This window comes from Pelophylax lessonae, assembly GCF_965119305.1.
Source record: "Pelophylax lessonae genome assembly, chromosome: 5".
In the NCBI taxonomy this organism is placed as follows: Eukaryota; Metazoa; Chordata; class Amphibia; order Anura; family Ranidae; genus Pelophylax; species Pelophylax lessonae.
The window spans coordinates 351945811-351968087 of NC_138772.1; the positions used below are offsets into that span (position 1 = coordinate 351945811).

The window sequence follows — 22277 nt, forward strand, 5'->3', positions numbered from 1 at the left end:
CACCATTACACTGAGGGGCAGCTTAGGAAAACAGATCTGGAATGAAGACTGAGGAGTGAGGTCATTAAACACACTATTTACATTTCAGTTTGGCTTTAACAAAATGGCTCTCTGACCATCTCCTGTATCATGTCCTCAGTCTCTGACCATCTCTTGTATCATGTCCTCAGTCTCTGACCATCTCCTATATCATGTCCTCAGTCTCTGACCATCTCCTGTATCATATCTGCAGTTCCTGGCGATTTCCTGTATCATGTCTGCAGTCCCTGGCCATCTCTTGTATCACGCCCCTAGTCTCTGACCATCTCTTGTATCAGTCCGTAGTCTCTGACCATCTCCTGTATCATGTTCGCAGTCCCTGGCCATCTCTTGTATCACGCCCGTAGTCTCTGACCATCTCTTGTATCAGTCCGTAGTCTCTGACCATCTCCTGTATCATGTTCGCAGTCCCTGGCCATCTCTTGTATCACGCCCGTAGTCTCTGATCATCTCTTGTATCAGTCCGTAGTCTCTGACCATCTCCTGTATCATGTTCGCAGTCCCTGGCCATCTCTTGTATCACGCCCGTAGTCTCTGACCATCTCTTGTATCAGTCTGTAGTCTCTGACCATCTCCTGTATCATGTTCGCAGTCCCTGGCCATCTCTTGTATCACGTCCGTAGCCTCTGATCATCTCTTGTATCAGTCCGGAGTCTCTGGCAATCTCCTGTATCCTGTTTGCAGTCCCTGGCCATCTCTTGTATCACACCCGTAGTCTCTGACCATCTCTTGTATCATGTTCGCGGTCCCTGGCCATCTCTTCTATCACGCCCATAGCCTCTGACCATCTCTTCTATCATGTCCTCAGTCTCTAACCAACTCTTGTGTCATGTCTGCAGTCTCTGACCATCTCTTGTATCATGTCTGCAGTCTGCAGGGCAGGAGGGGGGGGGGGTCAGACTGCAAGGGGCACTGTGATGGGGGGCTGTGAAATATGTGCAAAAAATATTCTTGAAACATTGCAAATTTTTGTGAGTGTTTCTACATTTTAAAGTTTGGGGGGGGGGGGGGCAGATATAGGATCCACCCCAGGTGCCAAGTGCTCTAGGTGCGCCACTGGCTCTATTGGATTGAGATCTGGTGACTGTGGAGGCCATTGGAGTACAGTAACCTTATTGTCATGTGCAAGCAACCAGTGGTGAGGGGATTTGAGCTTTGTGACATTGTGCATTATCCTGCTGGAAGTGGCCATCAGAAGATGGGTACACTGTAGTCATAAAGGGATGAACATGGTCAGCAACAATACTCAGGTAGGCCGTAGCATTAAAATGATGCTCAATTGGTTATAAAACAGGTGTATATCATCTTAACGTGTCAAGAATAATATCCACAAGCAGCTCTAAATCATGGCATATAGATAATCATGACTCAAGTTCATAGGGATAGTAGTAGACAGGTTTCTTGTGTAGTCACAAAGGGGTTAATCACCAGTGCTGGAGCCAGAAAGATTGCTCAATTCCTTCACCTCACCGTGTGTGTCACTCCCCAAGGAAACACACTTACCAGATACTGGCAAAATAAGTCGCCCAACAGATCCACTGATGAATCCAGACAAAGAAATCTCCAAGATCCACTTGTAGAGATGAGTGTATATCGATGATCATCCAAAAAACATGCAGTGCTCCAGCGTAGTGCATAGGAAAAGATAAAAGTAGGGGCACATAGAGCAGTATTGCCAAAAAGATTTTATTGCCCAAACAACAACCCCCCTTCACAAATGCACTTACACAAAAATAGGATAAAATCAGCTTCAAACATAAAATCATAAGAAGAATAGAGCACAGAGCAGCTCGGGATACCAGATGGGAGCTTACCAGACTTCCATAGCTCGTCAGCGTTCAGGAAAGTCCGCAAGTGTTACTGGTCCCCGCCTGGCGTCCTGCTGTTCTGATAGCCGCAATGCTCACACCCTGACCGGTTTCGTCGTTCAAAGACTTCTACTGAGGGTACTGAGGGTTTCTTATTCTTATTTTAATTACTATTGAAACTATTGAATCATTTGTTCATTAATGATCACCTAAGCGCTGGGTGATTGAGATCGGTGTATGGTCACATAACTCAGTCCTCTTTTTTCTGATGCTCAATTGGTACTAAGGGGCCCAAAGTGTGCCATAAAAATTTTCCCACATCATTACACCACCAGCCTGAACCATTGATACAAGGCAGGATAGATCCATGCTTTCATGTAGTTTACGCCAAATTCTGACCCTGCCATCTGAATATCACAGCTGAAATCAAGACTCATCAGACCAGGCAACGTTTTTCCAATCTTCTATTGTCCAATTTTGGTGAACCTGTGTAGATTGTAGCCTCGGTTTCCTGTTCTTAGCTGACAGGAGTGGCACCTGGTGTAGTCTTCTGCTGCTGTAGCCCATCTGCTTCAAGGTTCGATGTGTTATGCATTCAGAGATGATATTCTGAATACCTTGGTTGTAACAAGTGAATATTTGAGTTACTGTTGCCTTTCTATCATCCCAAACCAGTCTGCCCATTCTCCTCCTGACATCAACAAGGCGTTTTCATCCACACAACTGCCCCTTAATGGATGTTTTCTCTTTTCAGACCATTCTCTGTAAACGCTAGAGATGGCTGTGCATGAAAATCCCAGTAGATCAGCAGTTTTTGAAATACTCAGACCAGCCCATCTAATACCAACAACCATCATGCCACGTTCAAAGTCACTTAAATGCCCTTTCTTCCCCATTCTGATGCTCGGTTTGAACTTCAGCAAGTCATCTTCACCACATCTAGATGCGTGAATGCATTGAGTTGCTGCCATGTGATTGGCTGATTTGTGTTACCAAGCAATTTAACTGGTGTACCTAATAAAGTGGCCACTGAGTTTATATGGACATCTAAGGCTACATTCACACCTGAGCGTAGCGTTTTCGCGCGATTTTTACCGCGATTTTTGTGCAGGCGTTTTTAGATTGAATAGAAACCAATGGAAAACGCCTGTAATCTGCCCAAAAAGAAGCTCATGTACTTTTTTGAGCGTTGGGCGTTTTGCTCACAGCATCAAAACGCTCAGATGTGAACAGGGGCCATTGAAATGAATAGGATTTGTCTTGTTGGGCGTTTTGAGAGATGATCCTAGAGCAGAAAAACTCCCCAAAAACGCCCCAAAACGCCTACATGTGAACGGAGCCTAAAATATATAATATGTACAGTGTTGTGTAAATTAATAGTGCTATAAGTATCTGTAATAAATAAATAAACAAAAGGCAGAAAATACTACATAATTACTTGAATGGGGAGAATTGTATGCAATGACTAACCACCCACCACCAGATGACGCTGTCATCTCTCTATTGCTCTATTAGCACATTTATGGTACAGTACTCGTAGACGTCAGGGAGACGCACAGAGGTGACTGGAGGGAAGATGATGATTGGACGAAGAGAGAAGCTGCAGACTGATGATTGGGAGTGACTCTAGGACGACGATTGGATGATGACTCTAAGACGATGATTGGACGAAGAGAGAGGCTGCAGACTGATGATTGGAAGTGACTTTAGGACGATGATTGGGCGATGACTCTAGGACGATGATTGGACGAAGAGAGAAGCTGCAGGCTGATGATTGGAAGTGCTGACACGCAGGATGGTGATTGGTAGAAACCGGTCACACACCCCTTACGGACGATTGTGTATGTGCCAGTGCAGTCAGTGTTCGTAGTGTAGTATGTGTGATATCAGCTGTATCAGTCTGTACATTGTACCCCTATGTACACCCTATACATTATCTTGTCTGGTTTGTCTAGCCGCGTGTCTCCCTGTTGTGTAGTATAATAAGGAGTGCAGGGAAGACTATCAGCATTCCTACATCCTCAGTCCACCCTCTTCCTCGTTAATCATTGACTTCACTTTTCATCTGAACATTGCATGGCATGTAATGATTGTTGACTTTTATTGCATGTAATCACCTAGAATTGTGCACTTTGCAGATTCCTCCCTGTTGCAGGCTGTCTCCTTGTACCTGGAGGTAATGTTTGCACATCTCCCCTGTCCTGGCACCCTGAGAGCATTCTGCAGGATGTCCTCCACCTATGCCAGCGCGTTGCCCACATCCCTGTTGCGCTCGGCTGCCTACGTCGGGGGTTCCTGGATACGTTCCTCGGATTCTGCCACTTTCCCGGTGCTGGATCCCGCCACTGGCACAGAACTGGTGCAGGTTACGGACTGCGGGCCTGCAGAGTGCAGAGAGGCATTAAAAGCTGCTTCAGGGGCATTTGAGAGCTGGAAGGAGGTGCCCTGCAAGGTGAGCATCAAACTGTCTGTGTGATGGCGATGGCGATATACCGCACTGCCAGGATTATGTCCTCCACTCCAGATACTATTCTTCCAAATCTCTAGATACTGAGAGCAAGAATAACTGATAATGGTTTGACATTTATTTATTGTTATTTTACTACTATTATTATTATTATATACAATATCTCACAAAAGTGAGTACACCCCTCACATTTTTGTAAATATTTTATTATATCTTTTCATGTGCCAACACTGAAGAAATGACACTTTGCTACAATGTAAAGTAGTGAGTGTACAGCTTGTATAACAGTGTAAATTTGCTGCCTCCTCAAAATAACTCAACACACAGCCATTAATGTCTAAACTGCTGGCAACAAAAGTAAGTACACCCCTAAGTGAAAATGTCCAAATTGGGCCCAATTAGCCATTTTCCCTCCCCGGTGTCATGTGACTCATTAGTGTTACAAGGTCTCAGGTGTGATTGGGGAGCAGGTGTGTTAAATTTGGTGTTACCGCTCTCACTCTCTCATACTGGTCACTGGAAGTTCAACATGGCACCTCATGGCAAAGAACTCTCTGAGGATCTGAAAAAAAAAGAATTGTTGCTCTACATAAAGATGGCCTAGGCTATAAGAAGATTGCCAAGACCCTGAAACTGAGCTGCAGCACAGTGGCCAAGACCATACAGGGGTTTAACAGGACAGGTTCCACTCAGAACAGGCCTCTCCATGGTCGACCAAAGAAGTTGAGTGCACGTGCTCAGTGTCATAACCAGAGGTTGGCTTTGGAAATATATGCATGGGTGCTGCCAACATTGCTGCAGAGGTTGAAAGGGTGGGGGAGTCAGCCTGTCAGTGCTTAGACCATACGCCGCACACTGCATCAAATTGGTCTGCATGGCTGTTGTCCCAGAAGGAAGCCTCTTCTAAAGATGATACACAAGAAAGCCAGCAAACAGTTTGCTGAAGAAAAGCAGACTAAGGACATGGATTACTGGAATCATGTACTGTGGTCTGATGAGACCAAGATAAACTTATTTGGTTCAGATGGTGTCAAGTGTATGTGGCCTCCACCAGGTGAGGAGTACAAAGACAAGTGTGCCTTTCCTACAGTCAAGCATGATGGTGGGAGTGTCATGGTCTTGGGCTGCATGAGTGCTGCCAGCACTGGGGAGCTACAGTTCATTGAGGGAACCATGAATGCCAACATGTACTGTGACATACTGAAGCAGAGCATGATCCCCTCCCTTCGGAGACTGGGCCGCATGGCAGTATTCCAACATGACGAGCCCAAACACACCTCCAAGACAACCACTGTCTTGCTAAAGAAGCTGAGGGTAAAGGTGATGGACTGGCCAAGCATGTCTCTAGACCTAAACCCTATTGAGCATCTGTGGGGTATCCTCAAATGGAAGGTGGAGGAGCGCAAGCTCTCTAACATCCACCAGCTCTGTGATGTCGTCATGGAGGAAGGGGACTCCAGTGGCAACATGTGAAGCTCTGGTGAACTCCATGCATAAGAGGGTTAAGGCAGTGCTGAAAAATAATGATGGCCACACAAAATATTGACACTTTGGGCCCAATTTGGACATTTTCACTTAGGGGTGTTCTCACTTTTGTTGCCAGCAGTTTACACATTAATGGCTGTGTGTTGAGTTATTTTGAGGGGACAGCAAATTTACACTTTTACAAGCTGCACACTCACTACTTTACATTGTAGCAAAGTGTCATTTCTTCAGTGTTGTCACATGAAAAGATATAATAAAATATTTACAAAAATGTGAGGGGTGTACTCACTTTTGTGAGATACTGTATATTAGTTGTAGTAGCTGAAGAGGCCATTGTGGTGAAGTCGTTTTTATTCAATATTTTTTAGTAAAAAGTTTCTACAAATGTTTCCATAATATAAAAGATACATGCAGAAACAGTCAATCTAGTACAGAGATTTCCAAACTTTTCAGTACAAGGGCCACATCCTATATTTTACAAATATGGGCCAAAAAAACATTTTTCTTTTTCTTATGAATGCATCAAATTTAAAGCTTTTGTTACCCCCAACACCTCATATTCCTGACATGTGCCTGCTGTATGATGTACTTGTATGAGAAAGTATCCTGGTCTCTTTGTATTGCTTAATTTGGGTGAAATCCCTGGTGTTGCTGCCAGTCCCTCCGCTTTCCTAATAAAAACTGACCACACTAAGCAGGAGTCCACCGTGGTCAGTTCTCTATCTATGCTGGGAACTCAGCTTGCTCTCCTCCAATGATCAGACTGGTCCTGACACCCCCCCCCCCCTGTACAGCCATTCACTGGGAAGCTCAGTGTGCTGCTGCTTCTTCTCCTCCCCTAGCTTTCATGTAGCTGAGAACATATAAAAAAAGTAAAAATGTATTTATAATGTTTGTGTATATATATATATACACAATGTTTTGCCTTTTCATTTCTATTTTAAACTGAATGGGTTGTTTTATAAAGTGAATGTTTACAATCACTTTAGGTGAATGAGAAAGTCCTCCTCTCCATCCAGGAGTGCCCAGCAGAGTCTCCCCTTAACATTCAGACAGAAGGGGGGAGCCAGGAGGTGGAGCAGGTCTGGATGGAGGAAATCCAATCCTCCTTCAAATGCTGGGGAGGGAGCAATTGTCATTGGTTGCTAGGATGCCGAAGGTCCTAGAAACCAACCACAGCATAGGGAGGGGGAAATCTGTGCTGGGGACTAGGAGAGAGTCACAACTGGCTGGCAGCGGATGCCCCTTTACAGTGGTGTCCAGAATGCCACCCTCACAGACAGCTGAAAAACATTGGTGTCCTGCTGCTGGCTCTGCCAAGTGGTGTTAGATTCAGAACAATGTAGGCATCATCAGTTGGGATGTCAGTCAGCCACAGCTCACAGAACCCATGCATACCCCTGGAGGCACACCAGGGTACTACAGAAAACTGGTTAAGAATGGCCGCTTTAAGTAAACTTCATAAATCTAAAAATCATTTGTTTATATTGCCTTAGGAACGAAGCAACTTGTTGCGCAGATGGCATGACCTGATGATCCAAAACAAAGAAGATCTAGCCAAGATTATCACTGCGGAAAACGTAAGATGAACTTTGGCCAAGGTTCTGAAACATCCTTGACCCCATCCCTCTTGTTCTCTTTATCCACATACAAATACCTATGTATAGTATACACTTTGTAATGTTAGAGTCTTATTAATGGAAACCTGTAGTAAGAGAAATATGTAGGGATCAACTTCTGACCTGCTTTTGAAAATGCGATTTGGCTTGTTTCAATACTAGATCCTTGACCCTGAACAAGTGTGCTGCATGTGAAGACAACATCTGATCTGCTTGCCTATTCTAGGTCAGGGGGCTCCAAAATTTCTAAACAAAGGGCAATTTACTGTTCTTCACATTTTAGGGGGCCTGGACAATGTCCTAGTGTCAGTGGGAGTAAACAGCGTCCCCTCTTTGGTATTAGGAGGAGGAGTAGTGTTCCATCATTGGTATTAGTGGGAGGAGTAGTGTTCCATCATTGGTATTAGTGAGAGGAGTAGTGTTCCATCATTGGTATTAGTGGGAGGAGTAGTGTCCCATCATTGGTATTAGTGGGAGGAGTAGTGTCCCATCATTGGTATAAGGGGGAGGAGTAGTGTCCCATCATTGGTATAAGGGGGAGGAGTAGTGTCCCATCATTGGTATAAGGGGGAGGAGTAGTGTCCCATCATTGGTATAAGGGGGAGGAGTAGTGTCCCATCATTGGTATAAGGGGGAGGAGTAGTGTCCCATCATTGGTATTAGGGGGAGGAGTAGTGTTCCATCATTGGTATTAGGGGGAGGAGTAGTGTTCCATCATTGGTATTAGGGGGAGGAGTAGTGTTCCATCATTGGTATTAGGGGGAGGAGTAGTGTTCCATCATTGGTATTAGGGGGAGGAAAAGTGCCCCCATAATTAGTGTCAGTGGGAAGAATAGTGCCCCCATCATTAGTGTCAGCGGGAGGAATAGTGTCCCATCATTTGTGTCAGTGGGAGGAATAGTGCTCCATTGTTTGTGTCAGTGGGAAGAATAGTGCCCCATCTTTGTTGTCCGTGGGAGGAAAAGTGACCCATCGTTGTCCGTGGGAGGAAAAGTGACCCATCGTTGTCAGTGGGAGGAATAGTGACCCATCGTTGTTGTCCGTGGGAGGAATAGTGACCCATCGTTGTTGTCCGTGGGAGGAATAGTGACCCATCGTTGGTGTCAGTGGGAGGAATAGTGACCCATCGTCGTTGTCCGTGGGAGGAATAGTGACCCATCGTTGGTGTCAGTGGGAGGAATAGTGACCCATCGTTGGTGTCAGTGGGAGGAATAGTGACCCATCTTTGGTGTCAGTGGGAGGAATAGTGCTCCATTGTTTGTGTCAGTGGGAAGAATAGTGCCCCATCTTTGTTGTCCGTGGGAGGAATAGTGACCCATTGTTGTTGTTCGTGGGAGGAATAGTGCCCTATCTTTGGTGTCAGTGGGAGGAATAGTGCCCTATCGTTGGTGTCAGTGGGAGGAATAGTGCTCCATTGTTTGTGTCAGTGGGAAAGAATAGTGCCCCATCTTTGTTGTCCGTGGGAGGAATAGTGACCCATTGTTGTTGTCCGTGGGAGGAATAGTGACCCATCGTTGGTGTCAGTGGGAGGAATAGTGACCCATCGTTGGTGTCAGTGGGAGGAATAGTGCTCCATTGTTTGTGTCAGTGGGAAGAATAGTGCCCCATCTTTGTTGTCCGTGGGAGGAATAGTGACCCATTGTTGTTGTTCGTGGGAGGAATAGTGCCCTATCTTTGGTGTCAGTGGGAGGAATAGTGCCCTATCGTTGGTGTCAGTGGGAGGAATAGTGCTCCATTGTTTGTGTCAGTGGGAAAGAATAGTGCCCCATCTTTGTTGTCCGTGGGAGGAATAGTGACCCATTGTTGTTGTCCGTGGGAGGAATAGTGACCCATCGTTGGTGTCAGTGGGAGGAATAGTGACCCATCGTTGGTGTCAGTGGGAGGAATAGTGCTCCATTGTTTGTGTCAGTGGGAAGAATAGTGCCCCATCTTTGTTGTCCGTGGGAGGAATAGTGACCCATTGTTGTTGTTCGTGGGAGGAATAGTGCCCTATCTTTGGTGTCAGTGGGAGGAATAGTGCCCTATCGTTGGTGTCAGTGGGAGGAATAGTGCTCCATTGTTTGTGTCAGTGGGAAAGAATAGTGCCCCATCTTTGTTGTCCGTGGGAGGAATAGTGACCCATTGTTGTTGTCCGTGGGAGGAATAGTGACCCATCGTTGGTGTCAGTGGGAGGAATAGTGACCCATCGTTGGTGTCAGTGGGAGGAATAGTGCTCCATTGTTTGTGTCAGTGGGAAGAATAGTGCCCCATCATTCAGCTTCGGGTGTGGCTGCAGGAAGGTTCTCTGGCTGTGTGTCTGGAGCTGCTCCAGGTGATTTCTGTGAGAGGGGAGTTCGGTAAAATCTCTCCCAGCCCTGCTGGCCCCTATCTGGGGAGGCCATGCAGGCCAGCAGGGCCTCTCCTGCTGGAAGCTCTGAACCATCCCCTGGGCTGATGGATGACATACCTGCTCCTGGACAAGCCATGGCTGGAGATCTCTCTGCCCCTGGTGAGGATGAGGATACCGAGTCCATTCGGGAGCGAGTGGTGGCCGGGATCAAGGTCCTGAATAGGGAGAGAGACCAGCTCTACAAACTGAGAGCAGAGTTGAAACGCCTGCGAAAGCAACGTGAAGGTTTGCACAGCCGCAGCCGTGGATCTATGGATTCGGAAATCCAGTTGGCAAAGGTCCGGGTTCAACACCAGGAAACCATTGTGGCCATGATGGAAGGTAAAGAGGGGCCCTTTAAAGAAAAGTTCTGCAATGACCGCAGATTTGCAAGGATGGCAAAGATGGAGGTGGAGGAGACCCCCAGTTCTGACCCCCTGCCCCCCCAAGGTGAGGTGAGCAGCCTGTTGCCTTCTCAGGGCTCAGGAGGCATGCTTAAAGTGATCCAGGCAGTGGAGTCTCCAGTACGGGCGGATCAGCTGGTGTTTGGTGAGGAGAACATACCTGATAATGTGCCTGATAAGGTAAAACCTAGCAAGTCACAAGTGACTGATAAAACTATTTTTGTGCCATTTAACACCTTGGCTAATACTGATGTTTTGCCCAATGACACCCAGGCTGGTAATTTTGTATCCAGCAATATTTCAGCTGCTGATGTTTCCTTGCAGGAAAAACTGCGTTTAAAAAATGACATTGCAGCAAAGGAACTACAAGAGCCTGAACAACCCATTAACCCCCCTTTTGCTGAGCCCAAGGCTGTTTGTCCAGTCACAGCTGTTGTTCAGGACTCTACACTGCAGCATCAGGCCACCTGTGGTACTACAGCAGACACTGTGATAATGAATGGTGATTGTAACGATTCTTCTAACGATTCTTCTATTTCAGGTGTTCTGAATAGTGCTGCCAATATGTGTGCAATAGACAATCCTGCTGGCTCAGTACAAGCAGTTAATAATAAGGATAATAATAATAATGTACCGGCTAAAGTCACATCAGTGTGGGGTCTTGGCCCTGATAAGCCCTCTTTTGCTCAGGTGGTACGCTCTGCACCTGGTAATATTATTAAGCCAGGGCTGCAGCCAATGAGGAACCCTGCTTCCAGGCAGAGATTTACACCACAGACTGCCATTTTGAGCACCCCTGGTTCCGGTCTTGGGTCTCTGGCTTCTGCTGGGGGTCCAAGGCGTAATGTAGTCATTCTTAAATGGGAAGGTGGTGCAGTCTCTCCAGCACGGCGTGTGGTGGTGGATATGATTTTGGAGATGGGCTTTGGGGCGAATGACCTTTATGCCCTAATACATGTAGCTGGGAGCCGGGAGTACACAATCAGCTTCACCAGGCCAGAGGGTCTTGACCTGTTCTGGGAACGATATGAGGCTCGGTGCAGGTCAAGACCCGAATGGGAAGATCTGGCACCAGTTGCTGTTTCACAAAGATCAACGGTTAAAAAAATAACCATCATCCTCACTAACGAGAGTGTTCCTGCTCGGGACTTGGAGGTCTGGTTAAGGAATTATGGTGAGGTTTTGACAACGCCAAATAAAATCCTTGATGAGCGTGGCATCTGGACTGGGGGTTGGTCAGTAACGGTCAGGTTGGCCAGGGATGGGAATGTTGTCCGTCACCTGCCCTCCTCGGCTTTCATAGGGAGGGATAGGATGACTGTTTTTTATCCTGGTCAGCCAAAGCTGTGTCACCGCTGTGGAGAAAAGGGGCATTTTAGCTCCTCCTGTTCAGCCTTAATATGTTCGGTATGTCGGGGACAGGGTCATGTGGCCAGGGACTGCACCCAGGCGATAAGGTGCAACCTGTGCTTGCGCCTTGGCCACCCCTACAGCCGATGTCCGGAGGCCTGGCACAATATGGAGAAGGAGGTAGTAGATGAGCTGTTGAGGCTGGACAGGATGGAGGATGAGGCCCCTGGTGTACCATCCTCCTCTGCGGTGACTGACCCCCCAGGTCCTGTTCAGGATCCCTCCCCAGTTTCTGTGGCCAACCCTCCTGTGTCTGTAGGTATTCCTTCTGTGGCTGTCTCTGTGTCCCCCCAGCCTACTGTACCCGCTCCTCTTGTGTCAGAACCTTCTAAGTCTGTGCCCCCCGAGTCAGTCTTGCCCCATGAGTCTCCTAGGTCTGACTTAAGGGAAGGTCCCCCCCCACCTGGAGCGGTGGCATGTGCCAAAAAGGGTGCTGCTGCTTCTTCTGTAAAGAAGTCTTCTGCGAAGACTTTGAAGAAAAAAACAAGAGATGAAAACATCTCGGAGTCTGACCTGCAGTACCTGGAGGAGAGAAGGAGGGTTGTGAGGCGGAAGAGACAGGCGGTGAGGACGGAACAGGGACAGGAAGAACCAGTGTCTGTCCCCAACCGTTCTAGGGCTTCCGCTTGGGATATTTCCTCATCTGGAGCTTCCTCTGAACAAAATTCAGATTCAGAAATGGAGTTGGAGGAGGCCTCAAGAAAAAGAGAGGCTTCTGGTGATGAGCAGCAGAGGGGAGCTAAGAAGCAATCCACCCAATAACCCAAATGGCGGTTCCCCCTCCGTTAAAAGTGGTGACAATAAATGTCGCCAGTATTAAGTCGGTAAGAGCTCGTTCTATGGCCTTCTTTTTGTTCAGCCAATTAGATGCTGAAATTTTATTTTTGCAGGAGACTAGGCTCACCTCCTTGGCAGATATTCATATGGCCAAGAGAGAGTGGAGGTATGGTCCATCTTACTGGTCTCTTGCGGCCGAGCCTTACAGCGGGGTGGCGGTGTTGTTTAAAACCGGCATGGTAACTGTCCGGCGGGTTATTGAGGTGGAGATTGGGAGATGTATGGTCTTAGACGTCCTTGTGGGAGGGCAGGACCTGCGCCTAATTAATATTTATGGGCCGCACACAAAGTGGGACAGGAAATGCCTTTTTACAAGGATCAAGCCATTTCTTTTTACATCCCGGCAAGTGGTTTTTGGAGGTGACTTTAATACTGTGACTAGGCCCAAGGACAGGAAGGACTTCAATGACAGGCTGGGATATGATAGCGTTTTTTTAAATAGTATGGTTAGGGATGCTGGTCTTGTGGATGTGCACATTAAGCACCTTCCGGATGACACAGGGTTCACCTTTCATCGAGGTAATAGTCAGAGTAGGATAGATAGGTTTTTTTTGAAGGAGGCCTCTGCTTTCTCACCCCCAGTGGTGCAGGCAGTGGAGTTCTCTGATCACTGTATGCTATCTGTGGTCTTGAATGCTTCAGACTTCCCTCAGAGGGGCAAAGGCATCTGGAGATTGAATTCGACTCTCCTTGAGGAAGAACATATTAGACAATCCTTTGAGGAATTCTTTCAGGCACAGGTGACCATCCTGGACTTTTGTAGCAGCAAGGCTGAGTGGTGGGAGCTGACCAAAAAGAGGATTGCTGGATTCTTCAGGGGCCTAGCCAATAAAAAACAGTTTAATAGATACATGACCTACCAACGTTTGCGGAGGAAGCTGGATATTCTTGTCTCGAGAGGAGGAGATCCTGGGGCAATCTCTGAAGTGAAAATCCTCCTCAGGAAGTGTCAATATGATCGGCATACCTCTTTGGTTCTGGAGCGGGACTATGGGAAATACCACTCGCCTGACCCTTACCAGAACTGCAAACAGGGTGTAGCTGTTAAGATGGTCGTTGGCCTTAAGGATAGTACAGGTTCCTTGACAAAGTCCAGGTCAGGGATCCTGGAGGTCGTGAGGTCTTTTTATGCTGAACTTCTTGGGAGGAAAGAGCTTGACCGAGACAAGATGGAAAGCTTTTTGGACTCTACTCCAGGTCTAAATGGTGGAGATGTCCCTTTGATGAATTTGACAGAAGAGATCACAGTTGAAGAGGTGACGAGGGCAATTGAACAGCTTGCCATCAAGAAGTCACCTGGACCGGATGGTCTGACGGCTGAGTTTTACAAAGCCTTTAAGTCTATTCTGGCCCCACATTTGGTAGAGATTTTTAACAGTTGTCTTGCTGAGGGGGTGCTTCCCCCTTCCATGAGACACTCAGCTGTGATTCTTCTTTCAAAAGGTAAAGATCCTTCGATGATTGAGAATTGGCGCCCCATCAGCCTTCTCAATGTCGATAGAAAGGTGCTGGCGAAGATACTTTTCTGGCGCCTATCGGCAGTAGCAGAGTCTTTGCTTTCTCGCCATCAGCACTGTTCGATCCAGGGTAGGAGCACCTTCACAGCGGTTTTAGCTGTCCGGGAGGCCTTGGAGCAGTGCAGGGCTGCAGGCTGGGGAAAGTATTTACTGGCATTGGATCAGGCAAAGGCTTTCGATCGTGTCAACCATGAGTACCTGTGGTTGCTCTTTAGTAAGTACGGTCTGCCGGGTGGTTTTGTCGATTGGTTAAAAGTCTTGTATAAGGGGGCAGAAAGCTTCCCTCTTGTTAATGGTTGGGTTGGACAGTCCTTTGAGGTTGGTTCTGGGGTGCGCCAGGGTTGTCCCCTGAGTCCCCTGCTCTATGTGTTTGCAATCGACCCCTTCATCAGGAGGCTAGAGAGCAGCATGTTGTGTGGGGTACCAGTGGGAATCCCGGGTGAGCCGCCTTTGAGGGTTGTTGCCTATGCGGATGATGTGTCAGTGATTGTCACTGGGACAGATGAAGCAGAGGAGGTGGTCTCTCTGACATCACGGTACTCTGAAGCATCAGGCTCCAAGATCAATCAGGAAAAGAGTGAAGTTTTTTGGATGGGAAAGGAAGGTGAGGGGTTTGATCTTCCGGACACCTTTCCAGTGCCCCAGGAAAAAATTAAGATATTAGGCATTGAATTCGGACCTGGCGATTATGGCCTTAAAAACTGGGAAGGCAGGCTGGAAGTTGCCAATACTAAGGTGGTCAGCTGGAAGAGATGGAAGTTATCTCTGAGGGAAAGGGTTGATCTGATTAAGACTTACCTGATACCGATCTTCTTGTATGTCAGCCCTGTCTGCATCTTGCCAGTGTCTCTCTATGCTAGGATCTATAGTGTGTTCTTCCAGATGCTATGGGGGAACAGACTGAACCCCATCAAGAGGAATGTCACCTATCTATCCAGGAGGGAGGGTGGCTTAGGTATGGTCAACCCCGTTCTTTTCTTTTCACTGCTATTTCTTAAGTTTAACATTGGTAGTATGCTTGCAGTGGAACCTCCTGGATGGGCAGGCATGTTTAGATCTTGGTTTAGGCCTTTTCTGCGACTTTGGGAAGAAGGTGGCCAAGTGAAGAATCTCAGGGGTCATCGTGGTCAGCTCCCAGCCTATGTCGCTCCGTGTCTGAAGTTGCTGCGGCAGTGGCGACTGTCGGCTGAAGATCTCAGATCTGCTCCGAGGAAAGTCCTTATGAGCCGAGTCTTGAGCGAAGTCTTTCATGACCCACTGGCCTTAAGGGATTGCCCAGGCCCAATTTTGAGGGAAGGGTTAAGATTGATTAATTTGGCTAGAGTCCCCCTTAAATTCAGGGATCTGGCCTGGTTGTGCTTCCATGGGAGGCTCTATGTTCGGGGCAATTTGAAATTCCGCAGTGGGATGGATCGTGGTTGTCCTCGGGAGGAATGTTCAGGTGAGGAGGAGACTATGGACCATTTTCTGCTTCGTTGCCCTTTTAACATAGAGGTATACAAACAGGTGGGGAAGGCCCTTGGTGTTCCTTTCCTCTCCAGGCTGGGTTATGCTGAGTGGGTGTATGGAGCATTCAATACTGGTGGGGGCTTTTGTTTGGATACACTTTTTTTAGTTAGCTTAGTAGTCCGTTATTACACCTGGAACGCACGGTGTCAGGTCACCCTTCGGCGTAAAATCCTTCCTGTTCAGGTGGTGGTGTGTGACATTCTGCATGAGGTGGGGAAGATTCGGGCGCTTGAGAGAGACAAGTGGGGTCAGAGGGCTTGGTTGAAGGCGTGGAGGGGTTTCAAGCCTCCCTGACTGCCAGGAGTCTCTGTCCTGGGTGTGGCTTTCTGTCTCTTATCACCCTAGATTTTTTCTTAATGCTCAGTTTTTGATAAATGGCTGCATACATAGGTGATGGGTTGTGCCTCTTAGGCCCTCTCTGCTGCTTTATGTAAATAGTTTTCTAAAAATGTTGGAAGTGGATTATGTATATATTGTATATATTCTGCACATGGATGTGTATTCCTTTGTTTTCTGTTGGAATATTGTACTATAGTTATGTTTTTTACTTTTGTATAAAATATGTTGCTTGATTCTTTTCAATAAAAGATCAATAGTGACCCATCTTTGGTGTCAGTGGGAGGAATAGTGCTCCATTGTTTGTGTCAGTGGGAAGAATAGTGCCCCATCTTTGTTGTCCGTGGGAGGAATAGTGACCCATTGTTGTTGTCCGTGGGAGGAATAGTGACCCATTGTTGTTGTTCGTGGGAGGAATAGTGACCCATCGTTGGTGTCAGTGGGAGAAATAGTGACCCATTGTTTTTGTTCGTGGGAGGAATAGTGACCCATCGTTGGTGTCAGTGGGAGGAATAGTGACCCATCGTTGGTGTCAGTGGGAGGAATAGTGACCCATCTTTGGTGTCAGTGGGAGGAATAGTGCTCCATTGTTTGTGTCAGTGGGAAGAATAGTGCCCCATCTTTGTTGTCCGTGGGAGGAATAGTGACCCATTGTTGTTATCTGTGGGAGGAATAGTGACCCATTGTTGTTGTTCGTGGGAGGAATAGTGACCCATCGTTGGTGTCAGTGGGAGGAATAGTGACCCATCTTTGGTGTCAGTGGGAGGAATAGTGCTCCATTGTTTGTGTCAGTGGGAAGAATAGTGCCCCATCTTTGTTGTCCGTGGGAGGAATAGTGACCCATTGTTGTTGTTCGTGGGAGGAATAGTGCCCTATCTTTGGTGTCAGTGGGAGGAATAGTGCCCTATCGTTGGTGTCAGTGGGAGGAATAGTGCTACATTGTTTGTGTCAGTGGGAAAGAATAGTGCCCCATCTTTGTTGTCCGTGGGAGGAATAGTGACCCATTGTTGTTGTCCGTGGGAGGAATAGTGACCCATCGTTGGTGTCAGTGGGAGGAATAGTGACCCATCGTTGGTGTCAGTGGGAGGAATAGTGCTCCATTGTTTGTGTCAGTGGGAAGAATAGTGCCCCATCTTTGTTGTCCGTGGGAGGAATAGTGACCCATTGTTGTTGTCCGTGGGAGGAATAGTGACCCATTGTTGTTGTTCGTGGGAGGAATAGTGACCCATCGTTGGTGTCAGTGGGAGAAATAGTGACCCATTGTTTTTGTTCGTGGGAGGAATAGTGACCCATCGTTGGTGTCAGTGGGAGGAATAGTGACCCATCGTTGGTGTCAGTGGGAGGAATAGTGACCCATCGTTGGTGTCAGTGGGAGGAATAGTGCCCCCATCATTAGTGTCAGCGGGAGGAATAGTGTCCCATCATTTGTGTCAGTGGGAGGAATAGTGCTCCATTGTTTGTGTCAGTGGGAAGAATAGTGCCCCATCTTTGTTGTCCGTGGGAGGAAAAGTGACCCATCGTTGTCCGTGGGAGGAAAAGTGACCCATCGTTGTCAGTGGGAGGAATAGTGACCCATCGTTGTTGTCCGTGGGAGGAATAGTGACCCATCGTTGTTGTCCGTGGGAGGAATAGTGACCCATCGTTGGTGTCAGTGGGAGGAATAGTGACCCATCGTCGTTGTCCGTGGGAGGAATAGTGACCCATCGTTGGTGTCAGTGGGAGGAATAGTGACCCATCGTTGGTGTCAGTGGGAGGAATAGTGACCCATCGTTGGTGTCAGTGGGAGGAATAGTGACCCATCTTTGGTGTCAGTGGGAGGAATAGTGCCCTATCGTTGGTGTCAGTGGGAGGAATAATGACCCATCGTTGGTGTCAGTGGGAGGAATAGTGCCCTATCGTTGGTGTCAGTGGGAGGAATAGTGCCCTATCTTTGGTGTCAGTGGGAGGAATAGTGACCCATCGTTGGTGTCAGTGGGAGGAATAATGCCCTATGGTTGGTGTCAGTGGGAGGAATAGTGCCCTATCATTGGGGTCCGTGGGACGAATAGTGTGCCGTTGTTGATATCAGTGGCAGGAACTATACCCCACTGTTGCTGATAGTAGAGGAAAAAATGCCACAGGGGCCAGATAAAAGCAAGCAAAGGGCCGCAGTTTAGAGACCACTGTTCTAGGTCAGTGAATCAGAAAGTACAGAAGCCACTGGATAACATAATAGTCAGGCAGCAAGCATTTAATAGGTATGTATATATTTGTTTGGTCATCTCTGACTTTCGGCCAGCTCTCTGGGCGCCATGACTGATACACTTAAAAGATTTTTCGATAGAATTTTCTTAGCTGATTTTTTTTTTTTTTTACAAGGCATTTTATCAGGTTCTTTCTTCAACCCTCCTTAATTGGTTGGGACTGACATGCAGAATGTGCATAGCCAATTTTTACATACTGTTAGGGAATGTTTAGACAGGAGCCAATCAGCCCACTCGCTTGTCTTTGTAGTGTGGGAGGAAACCCACACAAACACACTGCTGCAAGACAGAAGTGCTAATCACCGAGCCACTGTGCTTTTAGGAGAAGAGAGTAGTAAAAGCATCACTCCTATTTCTTTCAATGCAGGTTTTCTTTAACCACCTCCTTCCCAAGCCTATTCTGACACTTTGCTCCTACATGTAAAAAAACTCCTTTTTTTTGCTAGAAAATTAGAGCCCCCAAACATTATATATATATATATATATATATATATATATATATACAGTATATATACAGTATCTCACAAAAATGAGTACACCCCTCACATTTTTGTAAATACTTTATTCTATCTTTTCATGTGACAACACTGAAGAAATGACACTTTGCTACAATGTAAAGTAGTCAGTGTACAGCTTGTATAACAGTGTAAATTTGCTGTCCCCTCAAAATAACTCAACACACAGCCATTAATGTCTAAACCGCCGGCAACAAAAGTTCACAAATTGGGCCCAATTAGCCATTTTCCCTCCTCGGTGTCATTTGATTTGTTAGTGTTCTGTAGCAAAGGGTAATTTCTTCAGTGTTGTGACATGAAAAGATATAACAAAATATTTACAAACATGTGAAGGGTGTACTCACTTTAGTGAGATACTGTATGTATATCTATATATATATTTTTTAGCAGAGACCATATAGAATAAAATGGTGGGTGTTGCACACGGTATTTGCGCAGCGGTTTTTCAAACGCAATTTTTTTTTGGAAAAAAAAAAAAAACATTCATGAATAATAAAAAATAACATTAAAGCTAGCCCAAATTTTTTTGTATAATGTAAAAGATGATGTTACACCGAGTAGATGGATACCTAACGTCACGCTTTAAAATTTTGTCTGCCCATGGAATGGCAGCAAATTTTGGTGCTTAAAATTCTCCATAGGCGATTCTTCAAAACACCTTTACAGATTACCAGTTTAGAGTTGCACAGGAGGTTGGGATTTATTATTGCTCTCGCTATGACGTTCGCGACAATACCTCAAATGTGCGGTGCGATCACTGTTTACATATGCATGCGGGAGTAACGTTTTCATTTGCACGTAAGCACAGTGGGACGGGGGCGCTTTACATTTTTTTATTATTAATTATTTTATTTAAAAAAAAAATAAAATTTACAGTTTTTTTTATTTAAGAAGGGGAGAGGAATGGGGAAAGTAAGGATAGGGAATAGGGACAGGGTGAGGGGGGGGGGGGGCACGAAAGTGGGCAACATTGAAGAGGAGAAGAGCCATGTCACAGGGGCTCATCATCTATTCTGGGAGAAGATGTCACAATTTCACCAGAGCCCCAAAAATCCATCCAAGTATACCATATGTTATCAAACTTTCTTGGGCAGTTTCTGTTAATATAGATAAGATTTTATAGTGGTAAAACAGAATTTAGTGTTGAGTGCCAGGCATCAACTGTTGGCGAGGCAACAGACTTCCAACAGAGTAGTATCTTCCTGCGAGCATAAAAGGTGGCATAACAGACAAACAACTTAGTAGAACGTCCCAAAGTCAGATCATCAAAAATATTCAACAAAAGCCTCTTCGAGTCCAACTGGAAGGTTAGAACACAGACCTGATTAAGTTCGCCAATACTGCTGTCCAGAAGGACAAGACTAGACTATATGTAAAAAGGATGCCTCCGGCATACCACATTGGGGGGCAAGAGGAGGATGCAGAGGGATAAATAACATTTAATTGTTGCAGGGTAGATTAGGCCCTATACAAAAATGTTAGTGAAGTGAAACAATCTCTAGCCGAGATCAGTGTGGTGACATAGGAGCTTAGACAGTCCTCCCAGTCCTTATCCGGGTATTGCTTTTTAAGTGCTTATTGCAACATTTACCTGCATTTTCTTTTTTATTTGACTCACATTTTTACTTGTTTGCTGTTTCATATTGTATTTTATATACAGCATCAAGCACTGACATAAATCCTGAGAATGAAACGGTTCCACCATCATGAATTTTATGGCTTAATTTTAAATTTCTGCCTTGACCATATCATTAATAGAATATAAAAATATAGCCGCACTAATTGAAACATAGATAATCAAACCATGTGCTTAAATAAAACAATAAATAACACATCCAAATAACATATGTTCATATAGGTTCATAAAAAGTAAAGTCCAGATAAGATGTGCAAAGTGTAGAAATGAATTCTCCTCCACCATATGTTGTGACTTCTCAATCCGTGATGAACTGAGGACCACGCTATGCGCTTACCACGGGTTTTATGCCGGAGTGTGGTAGATTTGGACGGTCCGTGCTGTAGCACTGTTAATGTTTGGCGGTTCCGCCAGGCTGAACCAGCTGGAGGGGTCATTCTGTTTCCCATTGGATCGGTCAGGAGCTTCGTCACCTGCATACAGTGGGTACGGAAAGTATTCAGACCCCCTTAAATTTTTCACTCTTTGTTATATTGCAGCCATTTGCTAAAATCATTTAAGTTCATTCTTCTTCCTCATGAATGTACACATAGCACCCCATACTGACAGAAAAACACAGAATTGTTGACATTGTTGCAGATTTATTAAAAAAGAAAAACTGAAATATCACATGGTCCTAAGTATTCAGACCCTTTGCTCAGTATTTAGTAGAAGCCCCCTTTTGATCTAATACAGCCAGGAGTCTTTTTGGGAAAGATGCAACAAGTCTTTCACACCTGGATTTGGGGATCCTCTGCCATTCCTCCTTGCAGATCCTCTCCAGTTCTGTCAGGTTGGATGGTAAACATTGGTGGACAGCCATTTTTAGGTCTCTCCAGAGATGCTCAATTGGGTTTAAGTCAGGGCTCTGGCTGGGCCATTCAAGAACAGTCACGGAGTTGTTGTGAAGCCACTCCTTCGTTATTTTAGCTGTGTGCTTAGGGTCATTGTCTTGTTGGAAGGTAAACCTTCGGCCCAGTCTGAGGTCCAGAGCACTCTGGAGAAGGTTTTTGTCCAGGATATCCCTGTACTTGGCCGCATTCATCTTTCCCTCGATTGCAATCAGTCGTCCTGTCCCTGCAGCTGAAAAACACCCCCACAGCATGATGCTGCCACCACCATGCTTTACTGTTGGGACTGTATTGGACAGGTGATGAGCAGTGCCTGGTTTTCTCCACACATACCGCTTAGAATCAAGGCCAAAAAGTTCTATTTTGGTCTCATCAGACCAGAGAATCTTATTTCTCACCATCTTGGAGTCCTTCAGGTGTTTTTTTAGCAAACTCCATGCGGGCTTTCATGTGTCTTACACTGAGGAGAGGCTTCCGTCGGGCCACTCTGCCATAAAGCCCCGACTGGTGGAGGGCTGCAGTGATGGTTGACTTTCTACAACTTTCTCCCATCTCCTGACTGCATCTCTGGAGCTCAGCCACAGTGATCTTTGGGTTCTTCTTTACCTCTCTCACCAAGGCTCTTCTCCCCCGATAGCTCAGTTTGGCCGGATGGCCAGCTCTAGGAAGGGTTCTGGTCGTCCCAAACGTCTTCCATTTGAGGATTATGGAGGCCACTGTGCTCTTAGGAACCTTAAGTGCAGCAGAAATCTTTTTGTAACCTTGGCCAGATCTGTGCCTTGCCACAATTCTGTCTCTGAGCTCTTCAGGCAGTTCCTTTGACCTCATGATTCTCATTTGCTCTGACATGCATTGTGATCTGGAAGGTCTTATATAGACAGGTGTGTGGCTTTCCTAATCAAGTTCAATCAGTATAATCAAACACAGCTGGACTCAAATGAAGGTGTAGAACCATCTCAAGGATGATCAGAAGAAATGGAAAGCACCTGAGTTAAATATATGAGTGTCACAGCAAAGGGTCTGAATACTTAGGACCATGTGATATTTCAGTTTTTCTTTTTTAATAAATCTGCAACAATGTCAACAATTCTGTGTTTTTCTGTCAGTATGGGGTGCTATGTGTACATTCATGAGGAAGAAGAATGAACTTAAATGATTTTAGCAAATGGCTGCAATATAACAAAGAGTGAAAAA

At 46.1% G+C, this 22277-nt stretch overlaps 1 protein-coding gene across 1 annotated transcript in view; it reads left to right on the forward strand.

Annotated features, from left to right (window-relative positions):
- The first annotated feature begins 4001 nt into the window (after window positions 1-4001).
- The window catches only part of ALDH5A1 (aldehyde dehydrogenase 5 family member A1), a 35160-nt gene continuing 16884 nt past the window's right edge, over window positions 4002-22277 (forward strand). Inside the window, exons 1-2 of the mRNA XM_082259133.1 lie at window positions 4002-4299; window positions 7296-7379. Coding sequence (XP_082115259.1) covers window positions 4027-4299; window positions 7296-7379 — 357 coding nt within the window. The 5' untranslated portion in view covers window positions 4002-4026. The remainder of the gene's footprint in view (window positions 4300-7295; window positions 7380-22277) is intronic.